The 25,577-nt window shown below is 48.5% G+C and overlaps 9 protein-coding genes across 9 annotated transcripts, besides 1 other annotated feature; 7 read left to right on the forward strand and 2 right to left on the reverse strand.

The window, feature by feature from the left end:
- Window positions 1-5,607: 5,607 nt before the first annotated feature.
- Window positions 5,608-7,522, forward strand: UA08_02724 (hypothetical protein; the record flags this gene model as incomplete). The annotated part of the gene is made up of 4 exons (XM_020264797.1): window positions 5,608-6,143; window positions 6,228-6,365; window positions 6,425-7,092; window positions 7,185-7,522. 4 exons carry the CDS (start codon window positions 5,608-5,610, stop codon window positions 7,520-7,522), a joined length of 1,680 nt encoding a protein of 559 aa, XP_020122198.1.
- Window positions 7,523-8,280: 758 nt separating this feature from the next.
- UA08_02725 (hypothetical protein) lies at window positions 8,281-8,754 on the forward strand (the record flags this gene model as incomplete). The annotated part of the gene is made up of 3 exons (XM_020264798.1): window positions 8,281-8,443; window positions 8,502-8,597; window positions 8,666-8,754. 3 exons carry the CDS (start codon window positions 8,281-8,283, stop codon window positions 8,752-8,754), a joined length of 348 nt encoding a protein of 115 aa, XP_020122205.1.
- Window positions 8,755-9,597: 843 nt separating this feature from the next.
- Window positions 9,598-12,621, forward strand: UA08_02726 (hypothetical protein; the record flags this gene model as incomplete). Its single annotated transcript, XM_020264799.1, has 4 exons — window positions 9,598-10,049; window positions 10,130-10,464; window positions 10,533-12,460; window positions 12,511-12,621. 4 exons carry the CDS (start codon window positions 9,598-9,600, stop codon window positions 12,619-12,621), a joined length of 2,826 nt encoding a protein of 941 aa, XP_020122204.1.
- Window positions 12,622-12,939: 318 nt separating this feature from the next.
- On the reverse strand, window positions 12,940-13,869 carry UA08_02727 (hypothetical protein; the record flags this gene model as incomplete). Its single annotated transcript, XM_020264800.1, has 1 exon — window positions 12,940-13,869. One exon carries the CDS (start codon window positions 13,867-13,869, stop codon window positions 12,940-12,942), a length of 930 nt encoding a protein of 309 aa, XP_020122203.1.
- A 1,091-nt stretch (window positions 13,870-14,960) lies between these two features.
- Window positions 14,961-15,679, forward strand: UA08_02728 (hypothetical protein; the record flags this gene model as incomplete). The annotated part of the gene is made up of 3 exons (XM_020264801.1): window positions 14,961-14,993; window positions 15,261-15,481; window positions 15,649-15,679. 3 exons carry the CDS (start codon window positions 14,961-14,963, stop codon window positions 15,677-15,679), a joined length of 285 nt encoding a protein of 94 aa, XP_020122202.1.
- Window positions 15,680-16,081: 402 nt separating this feature from the next.
- Window positions 16,082-17,137, reverse strand: UA08_02729 (hypothetical protein; the record flags this gene model as incomplete). The annotated part of the gene is made up of 1 exon (XM_020264802.1): window positions 16,082-17,137. The coding sequence occupies one exon, from the start codon at window positions 17,135-17,137 to the stop codon at window positions 16,082-16,084; it is 1,056 nt and encodes a 351-aa protein (XP_020122207.1).
- A 1,533-nt stretch (window positions 17,138-18,670) lies between these two features.
- Window positions 18,671-18,735: a repeat region (Identified by RepeatMasker using a combination of RepBase library and repeat library created with RepeatScout).
- A 2-nt stretch (window positions 18,736-18,737) lies between these two features.
- UA08_02730 (hypothetical protein) lies at window positions 18,738-19,133 on the forward strand (the record flags this gene model as incomplete). Its single annotated transcript, XM_020264805.1, has 1 exon — window positions 18,738-19,133. One exon carries the CDS (start codon window positions 18,738-18,740, stop codon window positions 19,131-19,133), a length of 396 nt encoding a protein of 131 aa, XP_020122206.1.
- A 688-nt stretch (window positions 19,134-19,821) lies between these two features.
- On the forward strand, window positions 19,822-23,328 carry UA08_02731 (hypothetical protein; the record flags this gene model as incomplete). Its single annotated transcript, XM_020264806.1, has 1 exon — window positions 19,822-23,328. The coding sequence occupies one exon, from the start codon at window positions 19,822-19,824 to the stop codon at window positions 23,326-23,328; it is 3,507 nt and encodes a 1,168-aa protein (XP_020122667.1).
- Window positions 23,329-24,129: 801 nt separating this feature from the next.
- UA08_02732 (hypothetical protein) lies at window positions 24,130-25,077 on the forward strand (the record flags this gene model as incomplete). The annotated part of the gene is made up of 1 exon (XM_020264807.1): window positions 24,130-25,077. The coding sequence occupies one exon, from the start codon at window positions 24,130-24,132 to the stop codon at window positions 25,075-25,077; it is 948 nt and encodes a 315-aa protein (XP_020122388.1).
- Between the last annotated feature and the right edge of the window lie 500 nt (window positions 25,078-25,577).

Genomic DNA, 25,577 nt, shown 5'->3' on the forward strand with positions numbered 1-25,577 from the left:
GCGAGTCAAATTCGAGACTATCAGCGAAATGAAATCGAAACATAGTTGGAATCCATGCAGACAATTGAATCGTGGGCATGCTCCGTAGCTCGAGATATTCTACCGCATTCAGTAATTTCTTCAGAGTAATCATAGAACCTTGGCAGGGGTAACGAGTAGTAGTTCTTTTGATGAGAGAGGCAAATAATCGAAAAATTTATGCAGTAAGAGCTAGGTAGGCCACGTGCCAGGCAGTCAGGGCAAGTGTGCCCGCGGACGCACGCCTTCCTTCAGGGATTCGGCTCCTCGCGCCTTCCAAGTTCCAACAGACGCAACCAACGAGTCACGACAAATTGTGCACACGGAACAACTAAGAACCAACCTCCTACGAATGCCACTACTACACAGGGTGACGCTCACAGTGCATGTCGAAGGAGGCACAAAAAAAAAGAAGAAAAAACTACCTGCCTGAACCGGAAACCCGGTTGATGTCAAGTTATCAACGCTAAGTGACAAGGGCAAGCGTGACCCACGCACGGGTCGATGGCTTTGCAGATATGCATGTGTTCTGCACCTACTGGACTTGAGATAGCAATGCATGGAGAACTGGGGGAGCCTTCAGGGTTCGTCAGAGACCAAATGACCTGCGTATCTTGACTATATTGGTTCACTGGGTTGACGCCTGAGAATTGACGCACTTCGCCAAATGCAAGAGCAGGGTCCATCACGTAGGGCTGTCGTTCTTCATGGCTTCTATCAGGCCATCATCATACACTCTCACGTCAATGACAGTCTTCAGCTCCTGGACTGGACTTGACTTTACTAGCACGTACCACTCTGTACTCGTATTGAGTACCTGGTCTTCGTCCCCACAATTCAACGGATGACGACGTCGACGGATTCTTCCATTCAAACTACACTTATACATAGCCAGTTAGCCGGTGTCTTAGTTGAAAACTCAACTTCGATTTAGCGCCAACTAGACGGGTCACGGCCGGACGGTTGCTAGCGAAGATAAGCGCCGAAAGCGGGTTTCTGCTGGCAACTGCAGCTTTTCCTTGGACCCCTGATCATTTTGTGGCTTGTCAACGGCGCCGGCCGGCCTATCGAATGTTCCATATTTTCTGGTTCCGTCCGTCGAATGTTCGACGAAGCTTCCTTCGTTTTTTGCACTAGAACTTAAAAGGACAATCGGCAATTTATTGTAATTCTCCGAGAAGACGGCTGGCCATCACTCATGGCAAATCAATACGGAGTACCTTGGTATTGGCACTGAGTAGCATATGGCTATATGTTCTATAAGGATTCAGGAGTATGCGCCAGGTTGCCCCATTGAAAATTCGGTCTCACGGCTACCTACGGAGTAGGGTAAGTATGTGTAAGAATCATAAGATTACGAGGTACCCCACTAATTTCTTATGCTAGGGAAAAATTTCCGTATCATTGTTGATGCGATACGCTTTCTCCACAGATAGTCAAGCGAATCCTCGGTAGAATTGCATGTGAAGGGTTCAAATTGAAGTAAGTTTTCCAGTTAAAGGGACGAGAATGCTAAGGGTCACCACAGTAAGGAATCTAGGTGCGCACATGCATATAATACGGACACTAATGCTCACATCTCGATATTTTGGGCGTCGATACAGATGTGTCTCGAAAATCACGGGACTCGCCGCCATAAAGTTCCCGAAAATAGCTCCAATCAACACGGGAAACAGAGAACGGAGAACGGAGAACGAACATCATCCGACATTCCCCACATCAGCTACGCTCTTATTGACTTAGTCTAACTTGGCTAAATGTGTACTCTTTCTTTCTTTCTTTCTTTTTTTTTTTTTTTTTTTCAAACAGTCAAACTTACGGAGTAGTCCGGTCCAAGGACCAACAGTCAACGATGACAGGCCATCCACGGAGCTACGCCGTACGGTATGAACTCATGAAGTTTAATTCCCTGGACGGATCTTGTCCGACCAAATTCTATTGATCCTATCATGGGTAAACTAAGACCTGTCAATCTACCCATTGAAGAAGTGACTCCAAGAGCTGCAGTCCACCTGGTTGCAGGCAGACTGAGGCAACTACTAATTGGTGACCGACCAACCGCAGTTTGAGCTGTTTACGTACAATTTTAGCACTTGGTCAGTGAGAAACTGATCTGTCTAGGCAGGCGTCAGTGCTTCAACCTTCAACGTTCATTTATCCTAATTCCTTCCTCCATCGCCTGCTCGAAAAAGACGGCAGCCTGACACCCCTGCTGATAGCCCGTGCCCACTGTGCAGTGTCCACGCAAGGAATATAAGTCGTTCGTGATTGATCCGAGTTACCCGCCCACGGAGCCAACGGCTCAGAGTCCTCCTATTCTAGCAGAGGTGATCTACGAAATACGGTTTCAAGCAACGAAAAGTGGTCCGTAGAGAGAGAGAGCTCTCAGCTTTTGCAACTTACAATAATGTATACACCCCCGCCATTAATTAGTTGCCTCACTGTCTAGCAAGTGCCAAGCACTAGCTAATCCAACAAAGTGAAACGTCGATGAGCAACCTTAAATTAGCAGGGGAATACATACGATATTACTATTCCGTATACATATTACCATGGCAGGGCCGGCCGGCCGTCAATGAACCGGACCCGTTCCCCAGTGCGCCGTGCGGTGATTGTCTCTTTTGAGTCTTCAGCCTCGGCACGTCTTTCTCTTTCACGAGTCTTACATTCTCAGATCATTGGAATCTTCCTTTCTAAGCGGATATCTGGTGGACAGGAAGCTTGAAGCTTACAAAATAGGAATAAGGCGTTCTTTCATTGCTCCACTTGCCTCGGGCGGAGATTAAAAAAAAAAAAAAAAAAAAAAAAAAAAAAAAAAGGGCACTCGGCAGTCCTGCCACCAAGAAAGGAAATGTGACCGAACGAACACGTCCAGAGACTCTTTTTCGAAGGTCAGTCAGTCGATGACCGTGATGGGGGGAAGATAAGGAGAAAGCAGGGTATGGCCTCTAGCTTATATGACATTTCACCGGAACAACATCATCATCACAGCAGCAACAGGACCGTGCTATGCAGTCCAGTTGACCATACCGAGTGGGAATGGTAAATGTAACTTCATGCGGATACACCTTCTAGTTCACACGAGAGTCGACTCCAGTTCCACGCAACGTGGTAGACTAGTCGCAGCTAGTTGGTACCTTGACGGCTAAGCAAGCTATCTCTACGCACTAAAATAGTACGTCGCAGTCGACTATGTGGCTCGTTGAATAATAGTCCGGGCCATGCGGCGTGTTTACCACATGGTGTGGCCCTCTTAGTACGTATGCTTTTTGTCTTCCCCGTCAAGCGAGCCGAGCCTGGAAGGACGCCCGTGCCCCGGATGGACTTGGGACTTGCGCCTTTGATACGATGGATCTTGGTTAGGGACTTTTAGCGCTGCACTAAGAATGTTCATGGTGGAGCTTTGTCTTTCTTTTCTTTTCCCCTGGGCCTGTTATAATTTATTCCCTCACAATGGGGATGGCCATCGCGAACGACGGGAAGAAAAGAAAAAGAAGGCCGAAATTTCTCCACCAAAGAAAATAAGTCGCCTGCGGTTCCAGCCAGCCAGCCAGCCCAACACGAGCAAGTACTTTTTCTTCTTTCTCGCAAGCATGACGAGATTGGCAGATGCGAGGGAGAGAGGGGAAAGTAAAAGTCTGTGACCGATGACGAATCTAACCTCTTTCTCTCTACTTTCTCTTTTCATTTTCCCCTATTAACCTATCCGAGAGTCTACCGAACATTAGCAGTGAGTCAGTGACCCATATCGCCATTATCTCGTCTCGATCAACATGACGACCGATCGTGAGCCGTCGGTGATGGCAAATAGCGCGGATTCTGGGTGGGTGGATTGCACGGCTGTGCTGTCTAGCAGTCTCTATCTCACTAGCACCGTAGCTAGCCACGCACAACTAGTCAGTGTGTACTGTGCACTAATTCCTACCACGTTTTCAGCAGCACTAGCATGGGCGTTCGTATCATATGTCATATGCACTTTCCAGGACTCCAGGAGAAGCGAAATCAATATTATTGGGCGAGTTGGACATGAATAGCGCATACCGAAGCTCGATAACTTGATGGTTTGAATGCTACCTTAAGTACCACCCACTTGACTTGACGTTCTCGGATCGTGTTGGCGTGCTGGTCCGACGTCATTCATCTTTTCTTGCTCTTGAGCTGAGAATGACCGACCATGGCGACCCTCCACTTGCCTGCTGTCGATAGACAGGCAGACAAGATACGATAGACAAGCAGGGGAGGATGCTGAGGGCAAGGGGTACTCTTTATGTGTATCAAGTCGTCCCTTAGTCTCAGGTACCCCTCCACAGAGCCCACACAGCGGAAGTCGGCAGCCGTCCACCTTCAGACTGGCATGATACAAGTTAGACATGGACATGAATGCAGGCCGCTTCTGTCTACGTAAAGCAGTGAAACCGTTGATGAACTCCAGGCTGGCGGGCAGGAAGATTAAGGACTGCATACGTACTTATATAAGAACTCGTAGTAACCAACTATAGCTAGTCCCAGGCATAACGCAGAGGAGAGGGAGAGGGAGAGGGAAAAAAACGGCGCCGGCCAGACAGAGATCGGGGCACGCCACTTTTTTCCCCATCAGCGCGAGCCATAATCAAACAAATCTCCATAACCGGCTCCTCTTATATTGATCCTGAACCTAGGAATTGCCCTTGCTTGCTTGTGATTTCCTCTCTCTCTCTCTATTTTTTTTTTTCTCTCTTGCTTGTTTATATTGTTGTTCCCACGGCCGTTTCCCATCCAATCCAATCTAGACCCTGCTGCAGAGACGAGAAGAAGCCAGTGGAAAAGATTTCCAGGTGGTAAGTACAGTCTCGTGTTTCCCTTGTCCAATCAACTCGGCTTGCCCCCCTCTGTCCATAATGTCATCATCATAAATCAAAGCCATTATTATATTGTTATCCACCGCGTGTCTTTTGAGCGTTGGGCAGTTTCAGTCTGGGAAGCGGCGGCGCGACTTCCCTTTCCGTCTGTCTGTCTGCCTGCCGTGCCCTGCCGAATGTTGCTCCCAACCTTCTTCACTCACCATCCTGTTCAGCTTCACTATGCACTATGGCTGAACGCTATTTTGCGGTCTTTTCCTCCCTTTTCGTCTCTTCTATCTGCCGCGCTTTCTGACTCGGATTCCCTGTTTTTCCCCCCTCCTCCATGCGCTAATTAGTCGGTAAAAAGGATCGCTTACCCCCCCCCAATGTACCAGCTCGGAATTAGGTAAATATTCATTCCTCCTTTCCATCTATTCATTCATTCATTTATGCAAAAGCCTTGGACGAAATATCGCCACAAACATGGCAACTCGCTAACTCGTCCTTGTGGCAGTATGCTGCATAGTATAACGTCAATCTGCGACTCCATGTAGCCGGGTCTTGATATTGGTTGATACACACACACAGAGAGAGAGAGAGAGACAGATTATTCCACGCTTTCCGGCTTCCGTTTGTTTTCTCCTTTGAAGAAGTAGGAAAAGAGAGAAATCACTATTCGGCATTCGATTGGGCTTCCTTACGCCCATCAATCAATCCACGTGCCATCTAGGAATGTGCAGTGGTGATATACCACGATATTCAAGCTGTAATGTCGATGGTCAGTGTCTATCGTTCGGTTCCGAGTCCGCAGTCCGACTTGTATCGTTACTCCCGGGCACCAGACTCCATTGTCCTGCGGTCTCCCGGTAGTCAGGGCGTTGAAGAAAGCAAAATGGGCCTTTCAACAGCCGCTCCATCGATTTTAGCACCTTCGATTAAAGACAGCTCGCAGCCAGGTCCTGGCGCCCAGCGCGAGGCCAGCTCGTCTTTGGCACTGCCTAGACCTGCGGCCGCACAATTTACTACCCAGCTGCCGAAGTTAGAAAACATTGATCCTTCGCTGAAGCCTATCACGCATTTGGAAGTTGAAGATGCGAAAGGACAGAACCAAGTCTCGCAAACTTGGAATGGTGGTGACAGCACTATGAGCGTCGCCGCCCCGTCAAGTCATGGCCCTGATATTTTGGGAGAAGAGAATGACGAAGAGCTCGCTGGGGATCTTAGCAACGGTGAAGACGCTGATGGTGGGCACGTGAAATCTGCCGGTGATGCCGGAGACGACAAGAAGAAGTCGAAACGTTTTCGGTAGGTCACTTTCCCCCTTTCCCCAAGGAACCGGGAAGTCAGAGACGAGCTTAGACTAAACATGATGTGGGTGTATATCTACAGCCTCACGCACAATCAGACACGCTTTCTCATGAGCGAATTCACCCGCCAAGCTCATCCTGATGCATCGCATCGAGAGAGACTTTCACGCGAAATTCCGGGTCTTAGCCCTCGGCAAGTGCAAGTGTGGTTTCAAAATAGGTACTTTCTCTCTTCCCCTCTCTTTTGTATATGGCAACAAATAACTCACCATTGTCTAGACGAGCCAAGTTAAAACGCCTCACAAGCCAGGATAGAGATAGAGTGCTCAAATCGAGGGCACTTCCTGAGCATTTTGACAGGACGCAAATGTTACACCAGCCCTACAACTCTAGACCATCAGCTAATACATCCCCAACATCACCTACAACTTCTCGACCCTCATTTCCGAGCGGCGCCCCTAAACCATTAGCCGTGAGCAACATAACACGCAACCCTGGCGAAGATTATCCGGTGTCCCCTGCTAGTGCGGCATCAGCGTATGGAAGCTACGTGAACTCACCAGGACTGGCAGAACCTTTTTCTTCAGCTTCCAATAACCCGGGCAATGCGGTGACAGCAGGCGGCGCAAGTACGACATTCTCTGCCACCCATGCTCTACCAAGGGTGCCAGGAGTACACTCCGATTATAATCGATCACATAGCTTTTCAACCTCGTATGCACCGGGCTGGCAACCATATCCGTCGCAGAGGCTTCACTTGCCGCCATCAGATTCCGGCATCAAACCCGAGAACATGAACTCTATGCACCGCCCATCTGCTTCATATCCAGGACTGGCTGGATCCATTCCAGAGTCACCCTACGAACGACACTCGTCACAAGCAAGCTCTGCAGGTCACGGAACTGCTACTCAAAGTAATAGCCCTCTACCGGGCATGGCCTATCAAGGTAAATTTTTCTTATACAAGCCTACCTGAGCCTGGGTAACGCACAATCATGATTTAATTTCTTTCTAACAATTTCTTTCTAACATTTCACAGGTGGTCAGTCACAAGGAGCGCAAACCGAACAGTACCCAGCATCTACCCAAGATTCACACGACGCTTACACATCTGGAAATTATCGCCATGTTCTCACATTACAAACCGCTCAGCTACCTCCGCCACAGGAATATCAAGTGTCCCCGTTTACACCATCATACAGTTCATCATATAGTTTCGACTCCTTTTACCCATATGCGCATGATAATACGTCCGCGGTCAGTTTGCCAGCATCATACATGCGTTCTCATACCGGTTATGAGTCTCCTGGTGGATACTCATACGACAATAATGATATGAACAGAATTGCAACTTCGAACCTAGGGGGAGCAAGGTGATGCGACAAATTTTCATTATAAAATATCACACATACATTTATTGCAGCGGTATATTCGACATGCAACAACCAACAATGTCTATTGTCTAGAATAATGTCTCCTTTTATGGAGAGACATATCTATATAAGGAAGGAGAGGGCTGGAGTTTTAAGGTTTCTTCTCTTCTGGATCTGAAAAATCCTATACTGGTTTTTTTTTTGTTTTCTTTCTTTTCCTTTTCTTCGCTTCCGTTCGACTTGCCTTGTAATTCTACAGGAAATATAGGGGTATCAGGGTATAGGTAGCAGGAGGCGGAATTGATCTATGTATATATGTTCTATGTATATTAGGGAATTTTTGTCAGCCATGTAAGGGCATGCATATCTGAAACTTGAGAGCTGTATATACAACCAACCATCCAATCAGACGCCCGTGGTTTGTCATTGCTTGCAATACTCTCCAATCAGTGACTCGCATTTGCAATGCTTATGATTGAATCACCCGTGATTGGCTGTGAGTCACATGACTTTCCTCTACCAGCCCCACCTATATCCGGGATTGACCAATGAAATCGAGGATGTTGCTAATCCGGCGATGCCATCATGTGCATGGAGCGAAGTATATATTTGGGGCCTGACCTCGCTCATTGAAACTCCGAATCGAATCACTCTTCATTCATAACATACTCTTTTGACATATAAAGTCTTCCTCGTCTCGCTCAATCGCTCGTGCAACACCACACTCTCATACCTATCTCCAAATCATCCAACGCAAACATCATGACTCAAACACGCCCATCCACCTGCTGCGGTCAGTCACAAAGCGGCTGCATCTGCGCAGCCCAGGCCAAGTGCGAATGCGGGCGAACATCTGCCGAGAAGTGCGATTGCAGCAAGAAAGCAGCTCATGATCCACAGAGCGAGGGAGCGAGGTGTTCATGCCGTATGTCTATTGTCTTTTGTCTCTGTCTTCTCGGACTGCGTACTAATATAGGCTGTAGGAATGAGACCCGCCGGTCAATGCACATGTGAGCGATCTGTCAGTGAGAATAAGCCTGTAGAGGGGGATAGCTGTCCTTGTGGTCAGAGACCGGTTGGTAAGTGTTTTAATCTAAGGTCACCTACTTTTGTTTATATATATATAGATAGACTAACTTTATACTAGATTCATGCACCTGCACAAAAGCCGACAAGGTAGACGTTGCTACTGCTGCATATGACAACCTGGAGACAGATTTTACCTCAAAAGCTTAATTTGCATTTCTTTATAGAGGTTTCAGTTTTCTCGCATCATGTCAAATGGGGTGGGCGTTTTGTTTTTGTATGGGCTATTGTATTTTTATTGCTTGTGAATGGAGTTGGGCGGTGATGCATGAATACATGGATGATGGACTAAATGTATTGATAATAATTAGCATTATACTCAATCAGATCTTGTGTGATATTCTTGCTCTGAATTCTACGAAAATTTTTGATATCAAAAGATGTAATATGCTAATGACTGCATGTATAATTCACGTGCTTGAGCCGCGCGCATCAAAGTTGTTCCAGCCGCGGACTTCGGACGCATTTGTGTAGATCTCAGTCGGAACGTCGGATTGTCGATTGACTAGTCCCACGTCCCCTGAAAGATCAAATAGAAAATCGGATACAGCTATTTGATCGAGCCATTACCTTTTGTTGCTGGTTGTTTCTATTGTTTTCTCGGTCTCTTCCTTCTTTCCACTCGTTCTCGCTTCTTCATGTTTACGTGTGGGTCCCTGGTCTAGTGTCCACTATTTTGAGGCTATAAAGTCAGTTCATAACTAACCGGCGGCCCCTATATCGATATTATAGAACGTCATTTGCACAGTTCGACGTCTATCATCTTCGTTTCCGCCGCCTTCAATTCATTCGTTCGCTTCCTTTACCTTCGTATTTGCAATGTTTGAGGTCACCTTTCATATTCGATGAGAGACCACGGTTTGATTATGTCGAATGGTTCAGCAACCAGTCTCCTGTGAACAAAGAAAGAGAGTGTGAGTGAGAGTGAGGGCGCGCTAGGAGAAGACTGTTTTGCACAGATTCCGCGAGCAGTCGAAAGAGCATTAATACAATATGTCGTCAATGCGAGGCTTGGTCCAGTTTATCGCCGACTTGCGAAACGCGAGAGCGCGCGAACTCGAGGAAAAGCGCATCAACAAAGAACTCGCCAACATCCGCCAAAAATTCCGCGATGGGGGGTTGAATGGATACCAGAGGAAGAAATATGTCTGCAAATTATTATACGTCTATATACAAGGGTATGACGTCGACTTTGGACATTTGGAGGCCGTCAATTTGGTCTCGGCAAAGAACTATTCGGAAAAACAGATTGGGTATTTGGCTGTTACCTTGTTCCTCCACGAGCAGCATGAACTGCTCCATTTGGTTGTGAATAGCATCCGGAAGGATCTGCTGGATATGAATGAATTGAATAACTGTCTCGCCTTGCACGCTATTGCGACAGTTGGTGGGCGAGAGATGGGCGAAGCTTTGAGCGCTGATGTCCATAGACTTTTGATTTCACCGTATGTTTTTTTTTTCCCCCAGGCCATTCGAGAACATTAATCTGGGAATGGTTGACCATTTATGCTAACCCCACGTCTAGAACATCAAAGTCGTTTGTCAAAAAGAAAGCCGCATTGACCCTCCTCCGTTTATACCGTAAATACCCGTCGATTGTTCAGCAGGAATGGGCCGAGCGTATTATCTCATTAATGGATGATCCGGACATGGGTGTCACATTATCCGTCACATCTCTTGTCATGGCGTTGGTGCAGGAGAATCCCGAACAATATAAAGGAAGTTACGTCAAAGCCGCTCAGCGACTGAAAAAGATTGCTGTAGATGGCGATGTTTCCGCCGATTATCTCTACTACCGGGTGCCTAATCCGTGGCTTCAAGTGAAGCTGCTGAGACTTTTGCAATATTATCCGCCGTCTGGTATGGCCCCCCCCCCCTTTTGGGATTGTCACGATCTGGAAGGAGAAGAAAAGACTGACAACTTCTAGATGATACTCATGTCCGCGATTTGATTCGTCAAGCTTTGGAGCAGATTATGCACACATCTTTTGAGACGCCCAAAAACGTGCAGCAAAATAACGCTCAGAATGCTGTTCTGTTTGAGGCTATCAATTTACTCATTCACTTAGACACAGAGCATGCCTTGATGATGCAAATGTCCTCGAGGCTTGGAAAGTTCATTCAGTCTCGCGAGACCAACGTGCGTTACCTTGGCCTGGAGGCCATGACTCATTTTGCCGCTCGAGCAGAAACCTTGGATCCGATTAAGAGCCACCAACCATTTATTCTGGGCTCATTAAGAGACCGTGACATTAGCATTCGGCGAAAAGGGTTGGACCTTCTATATAGCATGTGTGATGTGACTAACGCGCGAGCCATCGTTGCGGAGCTCCTCTCATACTTGCAGTCGGCTGACTACTCCCTTCGAGAAGAGATGGTGCTTAAAGTTGCTATTCTAGCCGAGAAGTATGCCACCGATGCTCAGTGGTACATAGACACATCGGTGAAGCTGCTTGCCATGGCTGGTGACCATGTAAGCGATGAAGTATGGCAACGAGTCATTCAGATTGTCACAAATAACGAAGAACTGCAAGCATACGCTGCAGATCATCTTCTGAAATACCTCAAAGGAGACTGCCACGACAGTCTGATTAAGATCGGCAGCTATGTGCTGGGAGAATTTGGCCATTTAATCGCCGATAAAGAGGGCTGTAGCCCCATTGAGCAATTCCTGGCTCTTCAGCCAAAAATGTTTACTTGTTCTGATAATACCCGTGCTATGATTCTTTCGTCCTTTATCAAATTTGTTAATCTCTTTCCCGAGATCAAGCCTCAGTTGCTGCAGATGTTCCGTTTGTACAGCCACTCGCCGGATCCTGAGTTGCAGCAGAGAGCATTTGAATACTTGAAACTAGCCACTATGCCGACAGATGACCTTTTGCGAACGGTGTGTGATGAGATGCCCCCTTTCTCGGAGAGGGCGAGTGTATTGTTGTCGCGCTTGCACCAGAGTACAGCTGGGACTAGCGACAAGCGGACATGGGTTGTGGGAGGCAAGGATGCCAACACGGACAAGCAGGAGGTCCTGATGGCACAGACAACGGGCCTAAAGCGCTCATTCACGACAATAGTCAACGGCAGTGGCCGCAATGGCACCAATGGCACAGCGTCTAAAAGTGGCGGCGCATCGAGGGATCTTGAGGGTCTGGACTTGACTGCCAGGCCCTCTGCTGCGCCGCCCAACCTGGCTAGTGCAGCTCACTTGAGCCCCGATTGGGAATATGGATTCAATCGGCTGTACTTTGCCGACGAAGGTGTTCTGTTTGAAGATGCCCAGATCCAGGTGGGCTTGCGTTCGGAGTATCGCGCGCATCTCGGTGTAGTCAAGATCTATTTCATGAATAAGGCTTCATTCCAGATTGGATCTTTTACAACAACATTGGACAATCCAGCAGCTCCGAACCTGAAGATCGACACCAAAAATCTTCCCGAGTCATCTATTCAACCGGCTGCTCAGACGCAGCAGACACTTTTCTTTGAGGCCCATGGCCCATTCTCAGATGCGCCCACAATCCGAATATCATACCTCGCAGGTGCATTGCAAGCTTATACGCTCCAGCTTCCCATATTGATGCATAGATACATGGACCCGTCAGATCTGTCAGCAGAGGACTTCTTCAAGAGGTGGCGGCAGATTGGCGGTCATCCACTCGAGGCTCAGAAGACATTTTCAGTAACCAGCAAGGGACGTATCATCCACGAGAAGTTCACGCACAATACCGTGAGGGGCTTCGGGTGGAAGATTCTAAGCGGCGTGGATCCTAATCCTAGTAATATTGTGGGATGTGCTGTTTATCAGGTTGAGAAAGGCAAGACTGGTTGTTTATTGCGACTGGAGCCGAATTATGAGAAGAATGTAAGCATCCTCCCCTCCTCTTTGAGGAAGACTTGAACTAATAGGATCAGATGTATCGGATTACGGTGCGAGCAACGCAAGAAAATGTACCACAGATTCTTGCGCGGCAAATGGAACAGAGGCTTGGGATGGGATCCACTGTAGATGCTGACTTGGTGTGAGGAAAGCTTCAAGTAGAGGGAAGGAGGCTAAAAGAAAAAGGACATTGGAGGTTGGTATTTACCTCGATTATTCTTATAACATATTCATTGGCATCAACAGCGTTCAATTCGTCCCGCTCATTTTAGCCTTGGTCTTTCTTTCTGCTTTTCGTTTTGAATCGTGCGTCTCGCCTTTTTACTATTCTTATTATGCATCATTTAAAGGTATATACATGTACATAAGTCAATTGATGGCACTTTGGATCTTCCAGGATGAGAATAAAAAGTTCACTGCGTTGTAACGATATTGAAGTATAGGAGTAACCACACCAGCACTAACTAGGCACGCGACGTCCCAGTAGTAGCAGCAGCTACGGCCGTCGCCTTGGGAGGCCTTTCCCCAAAAATGGTCGTGCCAACACGCACCTGGTCACTTCCAAGCGCAATGGCGCCTTCGAAATCCGAACTCATACCCATACTCAATTCGAACTCATCCGCCTCCTGCTCCGTCATCTGCAGCTCCTCAATCACAGACTGACGCGTTTCAATCAACGATATAAAATCTTCATTTTCGACGGTAGCAGAGGTCTGCTTGGAACGAGCTATTGCGCCGATTGTCATCAGGCCCTGCAGATGAAGACGCGGGCATTGGTCGCGGATATATCGACATAGACTGGCGGTGAGAGCGGGTTCGACGCCGGATTTGTTTTCTTCGCCGGACGTGTTGACTTGCACGAAGATGCGGAGTTTTCGCTCCTTTTCTTCAGGCGTAGTAGTGTCGCGTTCGCCCCATCCCTTATCTAGTAGTTTCGCTTTCTTCTCTGTATCCACGCTCTCGACGGCCCAGAGGCCGCGTACATCCCGGGCTAGAGAGACGCATTTATTCGATTGGAGACCGCCGATGAAATGCCAGTGGATTCCGGCGGGGAGTTGGCGGGACTTTTCGAGGAGTTCTTGGAAATAGTTCTCGCCGAAATGGACTTGGTGGGTGGCTGAAGGTGTAACTGAAGACGAGGGATTGGGAGGGTTACTATTGTTGTTGTGATTGTTAGAATATAGGGCTAGGATGTCCGATGCCGGTTTCAGTTTGGAGACTGCGACGAGGCGGACGGGTTTGTTGGCTGGTCGGTGGCGGCGAAGGTGCGATGAGGATGTGGGTGCTTGCGAGAAGGTGGATGCGGCTGACGAAACGCGTGCGAGCACGTTGTTGAGGTTCGTGATGAGGGTGGCTGTTCGTGAGGGACTTGCCATGGTGGTGGTAGGCGGCATGGTGGACTCGGACAGGGACGGTTCTGGATTCAATGACATCTCTGTCTTGCCTCGTTTCCTCTCTTCTTGAAATGCTTGGCCAAAATTTCTATAATCCTTTGGAATTATGGGGTGAAGCGTGAAACCGTCAGTCTTTTGAGGATTTTGTCGGAAAAAAACCGGGAGAGCGATGGAAGTATGTCGACTCGGCTGCCATCTCCGGAAGTAAGCTCGGAGGCAACATGTTATATACCAATCCCACTGAAATGGATCCAATGCTCAGAGAGATGGTCGTCAATATAATTCTGATAGACTGAGCACCATCACGATTCTATCAAGAGGCAGAAAGCAGTTCAAGAGCATGTCGATCATCTGTCACTGCGTCGACTGCAGCCTCAGGCGTCAATCTGGCTTGACTGGATTAGGAATAGTGTCATCACATACGCTCAAGAGTCAGACTGACTTCGCTCATGATGATGAATACATCGGCCAGGCATCTTCCTCACGATGCTAGTAAACTAGCAGCATGCAGACAGCCACGAAGCCGACCAGAAGCCGCATGTCGCTGAGCAGGGCGCGCAGTGGATGTCGGACTTGCAAGTTTGTTCTTCATTCCTTGCCGTATACCGAGCGAGGCACACAGTGCTGACGAATAAAGGACGAGGAGAGTAAAATGCGACGAAAAGAAGCCTGTTTGCCAAAGGTGTATCCGAGCAAAACGCCATTGCGCTGGCTATGCAGATACTACAGCCTTGGATAAGAAACCCCAAGCTTTTAATATCACGTACTACGTGCCCAACGGGCTGTCTCCCTGGAAAACTGGAATCTCAGAAGATGTCGAACAAGAACATGCCCTTGACTGTTTCTATTACTGGAGCGTCAAATGCTTTCCGCCAGAGCTCACGGCGCCATTTTGGCGACAGGATATTCTTCACGAGCCAGCAACCAGACATGCAATGATGGCCATGGGTATCCTGCACGAAATCTATCGGCACAAAATAACTGGCCCCCCGAGTACACAGAGGAGAATAGCCGCTATGCAGCACTACGAAAAGGCTATTCAGAGCCTCTTATTACGGCACAGTAGCGCGTCGAGCAACGGCAACAACAAAATGGCGATTTCCTTGCTAGCATGCTTATTATTTGTATGTCTAGAGCTGTCTCAGGGGCATCACAAGTCCGGACTGGTTCATTTGCAATCCGGGTTCAAATTGTTTCAAGGAATTTTGCGCAATCAACAGCATACGTTACAGAAATATGACTTGCACGCATCAGAAAGTGTCTTACGTTCATTTTTCGTTCGTTTGATGTGTCAAATTACTCATTTCAACCCGGTCGATTGTGCACGGTTCCTTGGCTTGCTTGACGGATCTGCTGAGTCTGCTACTATAGGGTTTGCTAATCTCGACCAGGCTCGAGAACGGTTCGTTGCAATTTTCTCAAAAATTCTCTCGAGACGCCAGATTCGGACTGCCCAAGCTGCCGAGTATGACAATGACGGTGCCAATGCCAATGCCAATGCCAAAGCTATGGATGGAATCATTGCCAAGGAGCTTCTCGAAATCGACCAATGGATCCTTACGTTCAACATGTACCTCAGCCACAATAACCCGATGCCGCAGACTTGTGACTCGTACGTTCTTGGCATATGTGCTTTTTTTCTAAAGTTCCGTCTTACCATGGATTCTCGAGTCTGCGCACAAGCCGCAGGTGTCTCAGAAATGGATCTAACGCATATAGCCAGTCTCGGAGACATTCTTTTTGAAACCTCGCAGACCTGTGATGCTACAATGTTTGCAGAAGATCTGAGGTCTACATGCCCTCTTCATAGGTTCTTTCTCGACGACGACGACAACAACCAAAGCAGCGTGTATCTGTCAGAGCAGTCTCTTTTCCCATTTCTTGGTGTCTTTTGCTCTCTATTTGTTTCATCGATGTATAGTCCAGACGCCGTAATTCGCCGAAAAGCGCACGATACCGTGTCAAGGATCTGTCGCTGTGGCAGGGGCTGGGATCAAAGTTTAACTGCCTATATCGCGTCTTTAATCTGTCCGTTTGAGAACAGGAATGGTTATACGCTCATCTCCGAAAATTCCTTCACTGACCGTATAATTTCTACTGATAGTCGCTCCTTGTTGACATTATTACGTTTGTTCAACAACTTTTGAGGCAAAATTTGCATTGTGGTTTGAAAAATAAACGATACGACGAATTTTCTCTCATACTACTATGCTTATGCATCTTTCCACTGGCAACGCAGGATATCTGGATTCTGGAAAATGGTGTATATCTTCTTTGTACCCTCGTGGTTTGCGGCCAGCGCTGCCTCGTATGCCATTCGATATTCTGCAATGCCACTGGCGAAATGAGCTCGCTTTTCTTCCCATCCAGTTAGCCGACGGATCTTGTCCGACGAGACCCATTGTGAGTATTGCAAGACAGCCTCGATCATGCCCGGGATGATGTTTTCGAACGGCTTGGGGTCTTTGTATTCAACGGAAAGCCCATAAGACTTGCCCAAGGCCTCACAAACATCACGAGTTGTTTCATATCTCGAATTGGAAATGTTGAATGCCTGACCTTTGATTTCGTCTCTGCGTGGATGCTCGGCTAGTTTCACGTAGGCAAGTGCGCAGTCGTCAATGTGGGCAGAATGCATGATGGTTTTGGGGTCGGCAGCGACTCGCAACACGTCTCCTCCCTCGTTTTTGGCCCTTTCTGCCCAGGCAAACAGGGGACCATAGTAGCTGGACCCATAGCCATAGACATTCGTGGGACGCAGCACGACCACGTCAAACGGCAAAGGATTGCTACTGTCTAGAAGACTAGCAGCGCTCCGAGTGCGTGGAAGGAGAATGGGAAACGCATCCAACGGACTTGTCTCGGTATGCGGACTCAGATCAGCATCGCCATGCTTTCCCGTCATGCCATAGTCCTTACACCCACTACTAAACAGCACAAGGGTGCGAACATGCGCCGACTCCCATGTGCGCTGCCCGATATGCGTCAACATGGCCTTGACCTGTTGGAAGTGGGCGTCATAGTCGGACCAGTCCTCGGAATTAGACACGACGACGTCGAATATGCAGGTGTCCTCCTCTCCGTTGCTAGAAGAAGAAACCAGAGTTTCCGGAGTGCCGATGATCGGATGGATCTCGTTTTGAGTGAGGTCTGGTGCGTCTTGGATGCGGCGGATGAGGCCGTATGTCTTCCAGCCGGCGCGATTGAAGGCTTTGGCAACGGCATTGCCGATGTAGCCGTTTGCACCGGTGACGAGGACTTTTGGCATGTTGTTTATGTTTATCTTTGATGAGTTTGGAGAAGAGGTCTTGACTGATTAAAGGATGGCATTCTATGGAATTTGCCATCGTTTATATACCCAGACAGACACCCTTGACATACACATATGGATGGATTTGTAAGAAAATGTTCGTATACATCTAGCCTGATTAGCTTAGTCTCTCCACTTTCATGGATAGATATAAATGCGACATCGTTATAGACAAATAGGGCAAAAAGAAGCCATCTTCAATCCATCCATTTCGGGTTAGATCTATACGAGCTTGGTCGTAGTCCAGAATCCAGAAGACTCCGGGCCCCACCGGGCGATAGGGACCAATCACACCGTCCAGAAGTTATCCGCAACAGTTTCCATGATAGAAAATGGCTGAGCAGCCATCTAGATATGACTTACTATTCAAACGAAGCAATCCAGAACTTTAGACAAGCAATGAGAAATCGCTAATACATATCTAGGGGCTATCAGCCACCAGAAGTAACAGGCTCATTGGCCACTGATCACGTGGTTTGCTGTAAAAAATTAGGCATACTACATAGCGTCCTCCCAGCCCCCTGCTTTTTGGCGGGGAGATTAGATCAGGCATCGCCGCAGATGAATCGATCGATATCCAACGGATCGTCTCCCGTCGAGGTGATGTGTAACACCTGCTCACACTTTGTCTATAAATACATCCCATTCGTTTCATGCAGTGGTAGGACAAGCCCTGCCTCATCCCGGCCCTTGGCCGCCGGGACGATTGGCCGAGAATTGTTTCTTTCTGTCCTCGTTTCACGGTCGATCAGAGGGACGATCGGATCGGAGCCTGAAACCAATACCTTGTGGATTGATGTAATCGACTCGTACCATATCCAAGCCGAAGTTCCCGCCGCATTGTTTGGGGGCAGATGCGGATTACGTAGATGCCGTTTGCGGCACACCCATGGATTTACTTTCAAAACTTGAAGTTTGTTGCTGCATGGATGAAGTCATCAGGGCCCCGAGGCCGCGTAAGTCTTTCACCATTTTCTAGGGCTTGTAGACTGGACTCGATGGCGTCACGATGCCTATGCCTCAAGAATATAATATGACTCGACTCAATTAGGCAGAGAAACAGAATCTGTTTCATTTCTTTCTCCTCGCTTACCCTGTAGACCTACACCGCAACGTGATTGCTCGTGGAGGGGCAGTTCTGGAACGACCCCGGCGCTTACTCACACACTCTGACTCGCCCATTAATCATCGTCGTCCGGAGCGGATCGCTCGGAGACGAAACCTTTCTACCCCAGGGAGATATTTTTTCTCTCTTATTTATCAAGTCTCTTGCCTGCCTAGGGACCGGCCAGAAACTAGCAACTTTTTCCTTGTTCTCGTCGTGAGCACTCTCTTGGTTGCAATTCAAGTTCACAATCAAAACGGCGCACGTGCCCCTCTTCTTATCTCTCGATCAATATTACCCAAAGCGGAAATACCGGCGGTCCTCGCATCCCTGCTCCAACGTGGCTCACATTCCAACAATAAAATCCGGGGAAGCCTCGATATAAAACATATATACGCCCTCTCATATATACATATATACATACATACATACATACGCATATACACACACAAAATGTGCCGCACATCCCAAGCGCTCTATGTCTGGTGCCAGTGCGAGGAAGCCCACGTCCTCGAAGCATGCCACTCCGGCCGCTCCTCGTCCAACGGCAGCTGCGACTCGGTGGCCAGCGAGACAGAGACTGTATACCTGCAATGCTTCTGTCGCTACCACGCCACCAATGGCTTCACCACGGCGCGCAAGGACCAGCGCCTGCAAAAGAAGGCCGACAAGAAGAAGAACAAGCGCCGTTCGATGGATAGTGCTGTGAGCGTGGGCACGGCTAATAGCGCTGCTTCCTCCTCGCCTTCCACGGCTTCTTCGGCGTCAGCGTCAAGCTCGGTCTTGGACAGGACGTCTCGTCGGTTTAGGAGGAGCTGGACTCACATTCGGAAGTTGAGCTTTGTTTGATCTCTTCCGCCTCTCCATTCCATTCTTTCCGTATGATATCATGTCTCTTTTGCTTCTACATGTCTGGTTACGTGGACGAGTCTCTCCCTTGCTATATACCCTCGTTTTTGCTTGCTGAGCGTCTAGATTACGCGGCCGATCCTTTCCTGTCTGCATGCTGGGTGTGCGGTATTGATCTGGTTTGTCTGTTACGAGTATACGCTGTCTTGATTATGATATGATTTACGAGAATTTGACGTTTGGATAAGATAAACTGGGAGGTGTTTTTTGATTGGACTACATAGTGTGCTGGCAATCAAGGACTGTGCATTATCAATCTGCTGTTTACCAAGGAACGGCGCTCCTGGGTGGCGAACAATGACGCCACATACACACAGTTGTATACTTAGGCTAAGAACAGACTATAAGATAGATATCGATGGATAGATATATCTTTCCATGAAGAATATAAAGACTCGAAAAGGCGACAATGACATTCTCCGGCCCACCTGCTCCTTCCGGCAACGCGTCCCGCTTTGTGGCCCGTGCAGGTTATTTTATTATTGTTTGGTGTTTACCCTTAGTCTTCGATCCCAAACACTGAACATTGCAACATATCGCTCTCTTCAAGCTTCTGCCATTGTCCTGAATTGACCGCACTGGCAATTGATTGATGAGCTGATCAATCTTGCCATGTGCAGCTGCAGCCATGGCAGACCAAGCTTATGCTCAGCCGCCGTCGCCAGATGAGCCTCCCCTCCCCGGCATGGCCTCTCACAACCTCGCCGACAATTTCCACCGTCTGTCGCTGGCAACCACCGTCTCGTCCGCGAGTCCTCTCCTCGCCTCGTCGCCCACTCCCTCGCCTCGCTCGCCAAGCCAGGCCTCGTCGCGAATGCGCAACGTTTCCTCGTCTGCGACCCCTGTCTCCTCGAGGGCGAAACCCGGCGCATTGAGAAAGACCACCAGCACCGCCTCCCTGCGGGACGAGCGTCGGCTCTCTACTCATTCTTTACAGAAGCGCCCCTCTACGACTTCGCTGAGATCCGTGAGTGTGAGCAAAGACCAAGCTCGCCCTAGCTTGTCGCGCCGCTCTTCGTCCAATGTCCTTGGCACCATGTATTCGCCCAAGACCTCTATTATGGAAGCGCCCACTGCTTCTTCCATTGCGGCCGATCATTTCAAAGCTGAGCTCACTCGACATGAAGCAGTAGACCTGCAATCCAAAACTGCCGTCATTATTCAAGACGCCTGCTACGGTCATCGTTACTCTCGGCCTTATACTAGTAGAGAAGGTCTCTCAACTATCGTCGAACGGCCTGAGCGAATGCGTGCTAGTCTTCTCGGATTGTCGACGGCGTACATTCGTGTTGGCAAGCGACACACCGGTTCGTCATTTGCGCCTCATCCAGACCTTGACATTGATCTGCTCCCGCCCCCGCCTTTTCAGATTCGCAAATCCAAACGAGCTGTGCCCTTAAACTCCCCCGCTGTGACTTATGTGCATGGAGACAAATGGATGGAAGACCTACGGACTATGTGCGATGCAGCTGAATCTCGCCTGGCCTTGAATGGAAAGGAAATCGTGCGACCGAGGAGTGCTTCCAAAAAGGATACTGAAGAAAAACAGCTACACGATGGCGATCTGTATTTATGTCCGGAATCTCTGGAAGCCTTCCAAGGCGCCTTGGGTGGCGTATGCGATGCGGTAGACACGGTTCTGGGTGCCAATCTGACTAAACGAGTTTTCGTCTGCATCCGACCCCCTGGCCATCATTGTGCCTCCTCCGACCCGTCAGGATTCTGCTGGCTCAACAACGTCCATGTTGGCATTGCACACGCCGCGATGACCCAAGGATTGACCCATGCCGCAATCATTGATTTCGACCTCCACCATGGCGATGGATCTCAGGCTATCGCATACAAGCAGAATGAGCATGCTTGGTATCTTCAGCAACGCGGTGGCGCGACGGCCAGAAACGCAGCCCAACACAAAAAGACTGCCATCGGTTATTATAGTCTGCACGATATCAACTCTTTTCCTTGTGAAAATGGCGAAATGGATAAGATTGTCAATGCTAGTGTTTGCATTGACAACGCTCATGGCCAGTCGATTTGGAATGTGCATCTCGAATCATGGAGGACACAAAACGAATTTTGGAAGCTCTATAACGACAAATACTCGGTTCTGCTTGAGAAAGCTCGAAGCTTTCTCCGCTTGCACACTCAGCGTCTTGAAAGTACTGACGGTGGCCCCGCCCCCAAGGCTGCAATATTCATATCTGCTGGCTTTGATGCAAGCGAGTATGAAGGCGCTGGAATGCAGCGACACAAAGTCAATGTGCCCACAGACTTTTATGCCCGCTTCACGGCTGACGTGGTTCGATTGGCAGAGGAAGAAGGGCTCGGTACCGAAGGTCGAGTCATCAGTGTGTTGGAAGGCGGCTATAGTAATCGAGCGCTAGCAAGCGGAGTGCTTAGCCATCTCTCTGCACTCGCAGACACTCAAACTCCTGATGATGTGTCCAATGCTCGAAATCGTCTAGCTTCTGAGATGAGCGGGCGATTGGGCCTAGATCTTGGTGAGACAGATCAGACATCTTTGGATCAAGATGAGTATACCGGTCCTGCCTTTGAATCCGACTGGTGGGCTCCTGATCTATTGGATGAATTGGAGTTCCTGGCATTTCCTCCTCCCCCTCCGCCTACCAAAAAGACGCAAAAGTCTAGCCCGACCTATTTCTCTCCTACTCAAGCATCTTCTGCGAAGGTCGTGATTCCACTGCGAGAGCGAAAGTCGTCGGCAAATCTTACTGTTGATGAATATGCTACAGAACCGCTTCCCGAAGTGGGCTGGGCCACTTCTGCACATGAGCTATGGAAATGTCTCATACCTGGTGACCGTGAAACCTTGAGTTTTCAGTTTGAAGAGCTTAAAGTCAAGGCTGCGGAAGCCAAGAAAAAAAAGTTGGCAAACGTCGAGGTTCCAGCGACACCGATGTCTGGGAACCGCAGACAACTTCGTACCAGAACGAGCAAGACAACATCACCAGATACCCCTGCTTCGAAGGCTCAAACGCCCCGTCGAACCAGCACCCGCAATACTCGTCGCACTACCATTGGGTCTGCTAGTGACTTGCCGGAGCCTCTTTCGTCAGAGCCACAGTCTGCGAAACCTCAGCGCCGGAGACAGAGTGCCATGGGGACTGTTCCCGAGGCGAGCGATAACCCTTCTGAATCTGGTAGCAGAACCCCAACTCGTGCTAGCTCGCGGCTATCATCTATTCCGAGTCAGACACCTGCTGGAGGGGTTGTGAATAAAAAGACACGGGTTTCCAACGGCTCGCGCACAGGAACACCAAAACGAAATGCAAGTCCGCAAAAAGTGCCGCCGCTGCCCAAAGTGCCATCGCTGTACATGCACACCCAAAATACCGCTCCCACCAGCACAGCAACTTCACAAATCACAGCCGATGCGGATGCAAACACGATCGGTAACGATGAGACAGAAAATTCCATTGAGGATCTTTCAACCGGTATCAAAAAATTAAGCATAAAGCTCAAAGTTCCGTCACCAGAGGAGAATGCAATACGGGAGAAAAAGGCTGCTGAGCAACGTAGAAAGGCAGCAGCAGCAAAGAAAGCAGCAGCAAAAACAGACCGTAACACAATTTCCAAGCCAAGCTCGAAAAATGAACAGACTGCCTCAGTTAAACCACCACAGTCTGCGCGCAAGGCCTCCGGAAAAGCTGCCAAACGCGTTGAAGATGGGGTTCCCATAAAAATTGAAACTCCTCCAGCATTACCTACACCGGAAGCCCGCAGTGCATATCCTTCAATGGAATCATACCACGGGTTAAATGGTGCAGTTTCACAGCAGTATAAGGTGCCATTGTCTCCGGTGCCACCCCTTGAATTTCCACCAACTTCGGCACCTCCAAGTGATAATGCATCATCCACGCAGCCTCCCGGTATGGTACAGTCACCTATGATCCCAAATAATGTCAACCATGGAAGCTTGCCTGTCTTCACCTCTACAAGTCATATCCCCTTTGCTCTGCCTTCCGATCGGGAGGATCAGTCGAACAATCACCATCAGTCTCAGCCTTATCCCCGATCAGGCTTTGGTGCAAGCCAGCAATTTCCGCATGCTGGACCTCAAAAATCACGGCCAAACTATTCGGCCTACGCTCAGCAGCAGCATTTCGATGCCTGAGCATAATCAAGAGAACCAACAAACTGGGATGATTGGCAAACTAAACGTCGAACAATACCTTTCAACTGTATGAGTATTTGCACTGCCTCTTTTTGTTCTCTATTCATGTCATTTCATCATACCCCTTGGTTTTTGTGTGTTTTGTATTTCACATAATTGTAATCCAAATCCGATTCACTTTCTCTTCTTCATGATTCGCCGCACTGTATGTATTCATCCAAATATCTTCTGTTAGCTGGTGTTGGGATTGCTGGTTTTCTTTGCTTTGCTTTGTCATTGTCTTGTTCTTTTCAACGAATGGTTCAAGCTGATACCCATCCAATTAGTGGGCATTCCTTCCCCATTTCAGGAGTACAGAGATGGTTGTTTGGGTTAATAAGAAGTTGTTTATATGATATCCAAAATCCTCGAACCAATAGGATTGATCGAGTCAACGAACGATCTAACTGGAATTGGCTAGCCACACAGCCTTATCGGCGATTGCGACGATTAGATAAGCAACCGATGGAAGCTTCTCCGGATGTCTGGCATCGCCGGATTCAATTATTAAACAAACAAACAACTGGTGGATTGTCCATTAGCCAGTCTATTCGTGCATTCGTCGTGCCGTTGCTTAGCGCTTGACTTATTATACGCATTTCAGCACTTGTTATATGTATCGCTCTTTTGATTTGATGCATAATCCGAGCCCCTCGTGACATCCTCGTTCATTCACCTCCAGTTGCCACCACCGCTGCGACTGGCAACTGACATATCAACTTCTTCTTTTTTAAGACAAAAAGGACAGAAACCAGCGCCGTCATGTCTTCCACAAGTTTTACCCAAATGGCCGACACAGACCTCGAAGCTATCGGGCGCAACTGCCAATACGAGTTCTGCGGCCAACTCGACTTCCTCCCCTTCCGCTGCGAGTCTTGCAGGGGAACATTCTGTCTCGAGCACCGCACCGAAACAGCACACAAATGCACACATGCGGGAGAATGGGCGCGCCGCAAACGGGCAAGCAATAACAGTACTACTACTGGTAGATCTGCGCCTACCGTGAAATCGAGTGTTTATAACTCCGATCAATGCTCGCATCCACAATGCAAGTTACTCATTAATACACCGACGAGCGTATCGGTGCATTGTGATAAGTGTAACCGCAATTATTGTCTTCAGCATCGTCTTCGAGAAGGCCATGATTGCGCCAAGCTCATACCCTTAGGTGCTCGAGCCGGTGGTGGTGGTGCTAGACCCGGCGATAACTCTGCCACTATTCGATCTATGTTTTCGAGGTTGCGCGGGTTTGGGAAAGATATACAGGCCCCGAAAGCACCGAAGATCTCGCTGCCGGCAAGCATACAGTCGAGGAGGGTTGCTGCTTCAGGGACTAGCGCTATTGCTCAAGTCAACGAAATCAAACGAACGGCGAAGGGTGAGGCATCTATTCCTGCCGATAAGAGAATATATTTGCACGTCGTTGGCACAACGGATAAACCGGCTGCAACAGACGAGCCGCCCTCGGGGAATTTCTTCTTTGATTCGCGCTGGAAAGTCGGCCGTGTGCTTGACGATGCGGCGCGGAAACTCAAAGTACAGAATCTAAATAATCGGGGTGGTGGCGAGGAGGCTCGTCTCCGGGTTTTTCATATAGAATCTGGCGCCTTTTTGGACTTTCCGGAGCAGATTGGTGGTGATGGGAGTAAAGTGAAGTCTGGTCATACCATTGTTTTGCTGAGAGGGGCTGGCGTGTTGTTGAATAATTGATTGGATGTGATATCTGCATATACCTCTTCCATTTCTTGTCAGTTTTTGCCAGGCATAGCGTGTATATTCATGTTTAGAGGATCATCAATATACCCTCATCATTTTTCCATTTGGATTAAACAACGGTTCTTGCTTCTTAGAAGATATATCTGGCCCATCGTTAAAAGCCCGAGGCAGCGCAGTGTGGCCGGCCTGCGCCTTCCTCTTCTCAGATCGTCCCAGATATCTTGATCTTCCCTTAGTACTCTCTTCACTTCCTCGTCTCATCTCTCTCTAACCATCATCGTCTCTAATTGATAATTTATAATATAAGAACTACATTCCCATATACATATTTATGCCGTGCCCCGGGTTGTATATCTCACCCCGAACAAAGGGCCGCAGGTCTTGAAGGTCAATATTTCCTATATCACAAAGTTCCCATTCATGGATAAACGTTAACTATAATATAGCCAATTTCCGAAGAAGGTCATAAGGAAGAAGCCGAAGCAGACTGTCAA

This window comes from Talaromyces atroroseus (assembly GCF_001907595.1).
Source record: "Talaromyces atroroseus strain IBT 11181 chromosome Unknown scaffold_2, whole genome shotgun sequence".
NCBI classification, from domain to species: Eukaryota; Fungi; Ascomycota; class Eurotiomycetes; order Eurotiales; family Trichocomaceae; genus Talaromyces; species Talaromyces atroroseus.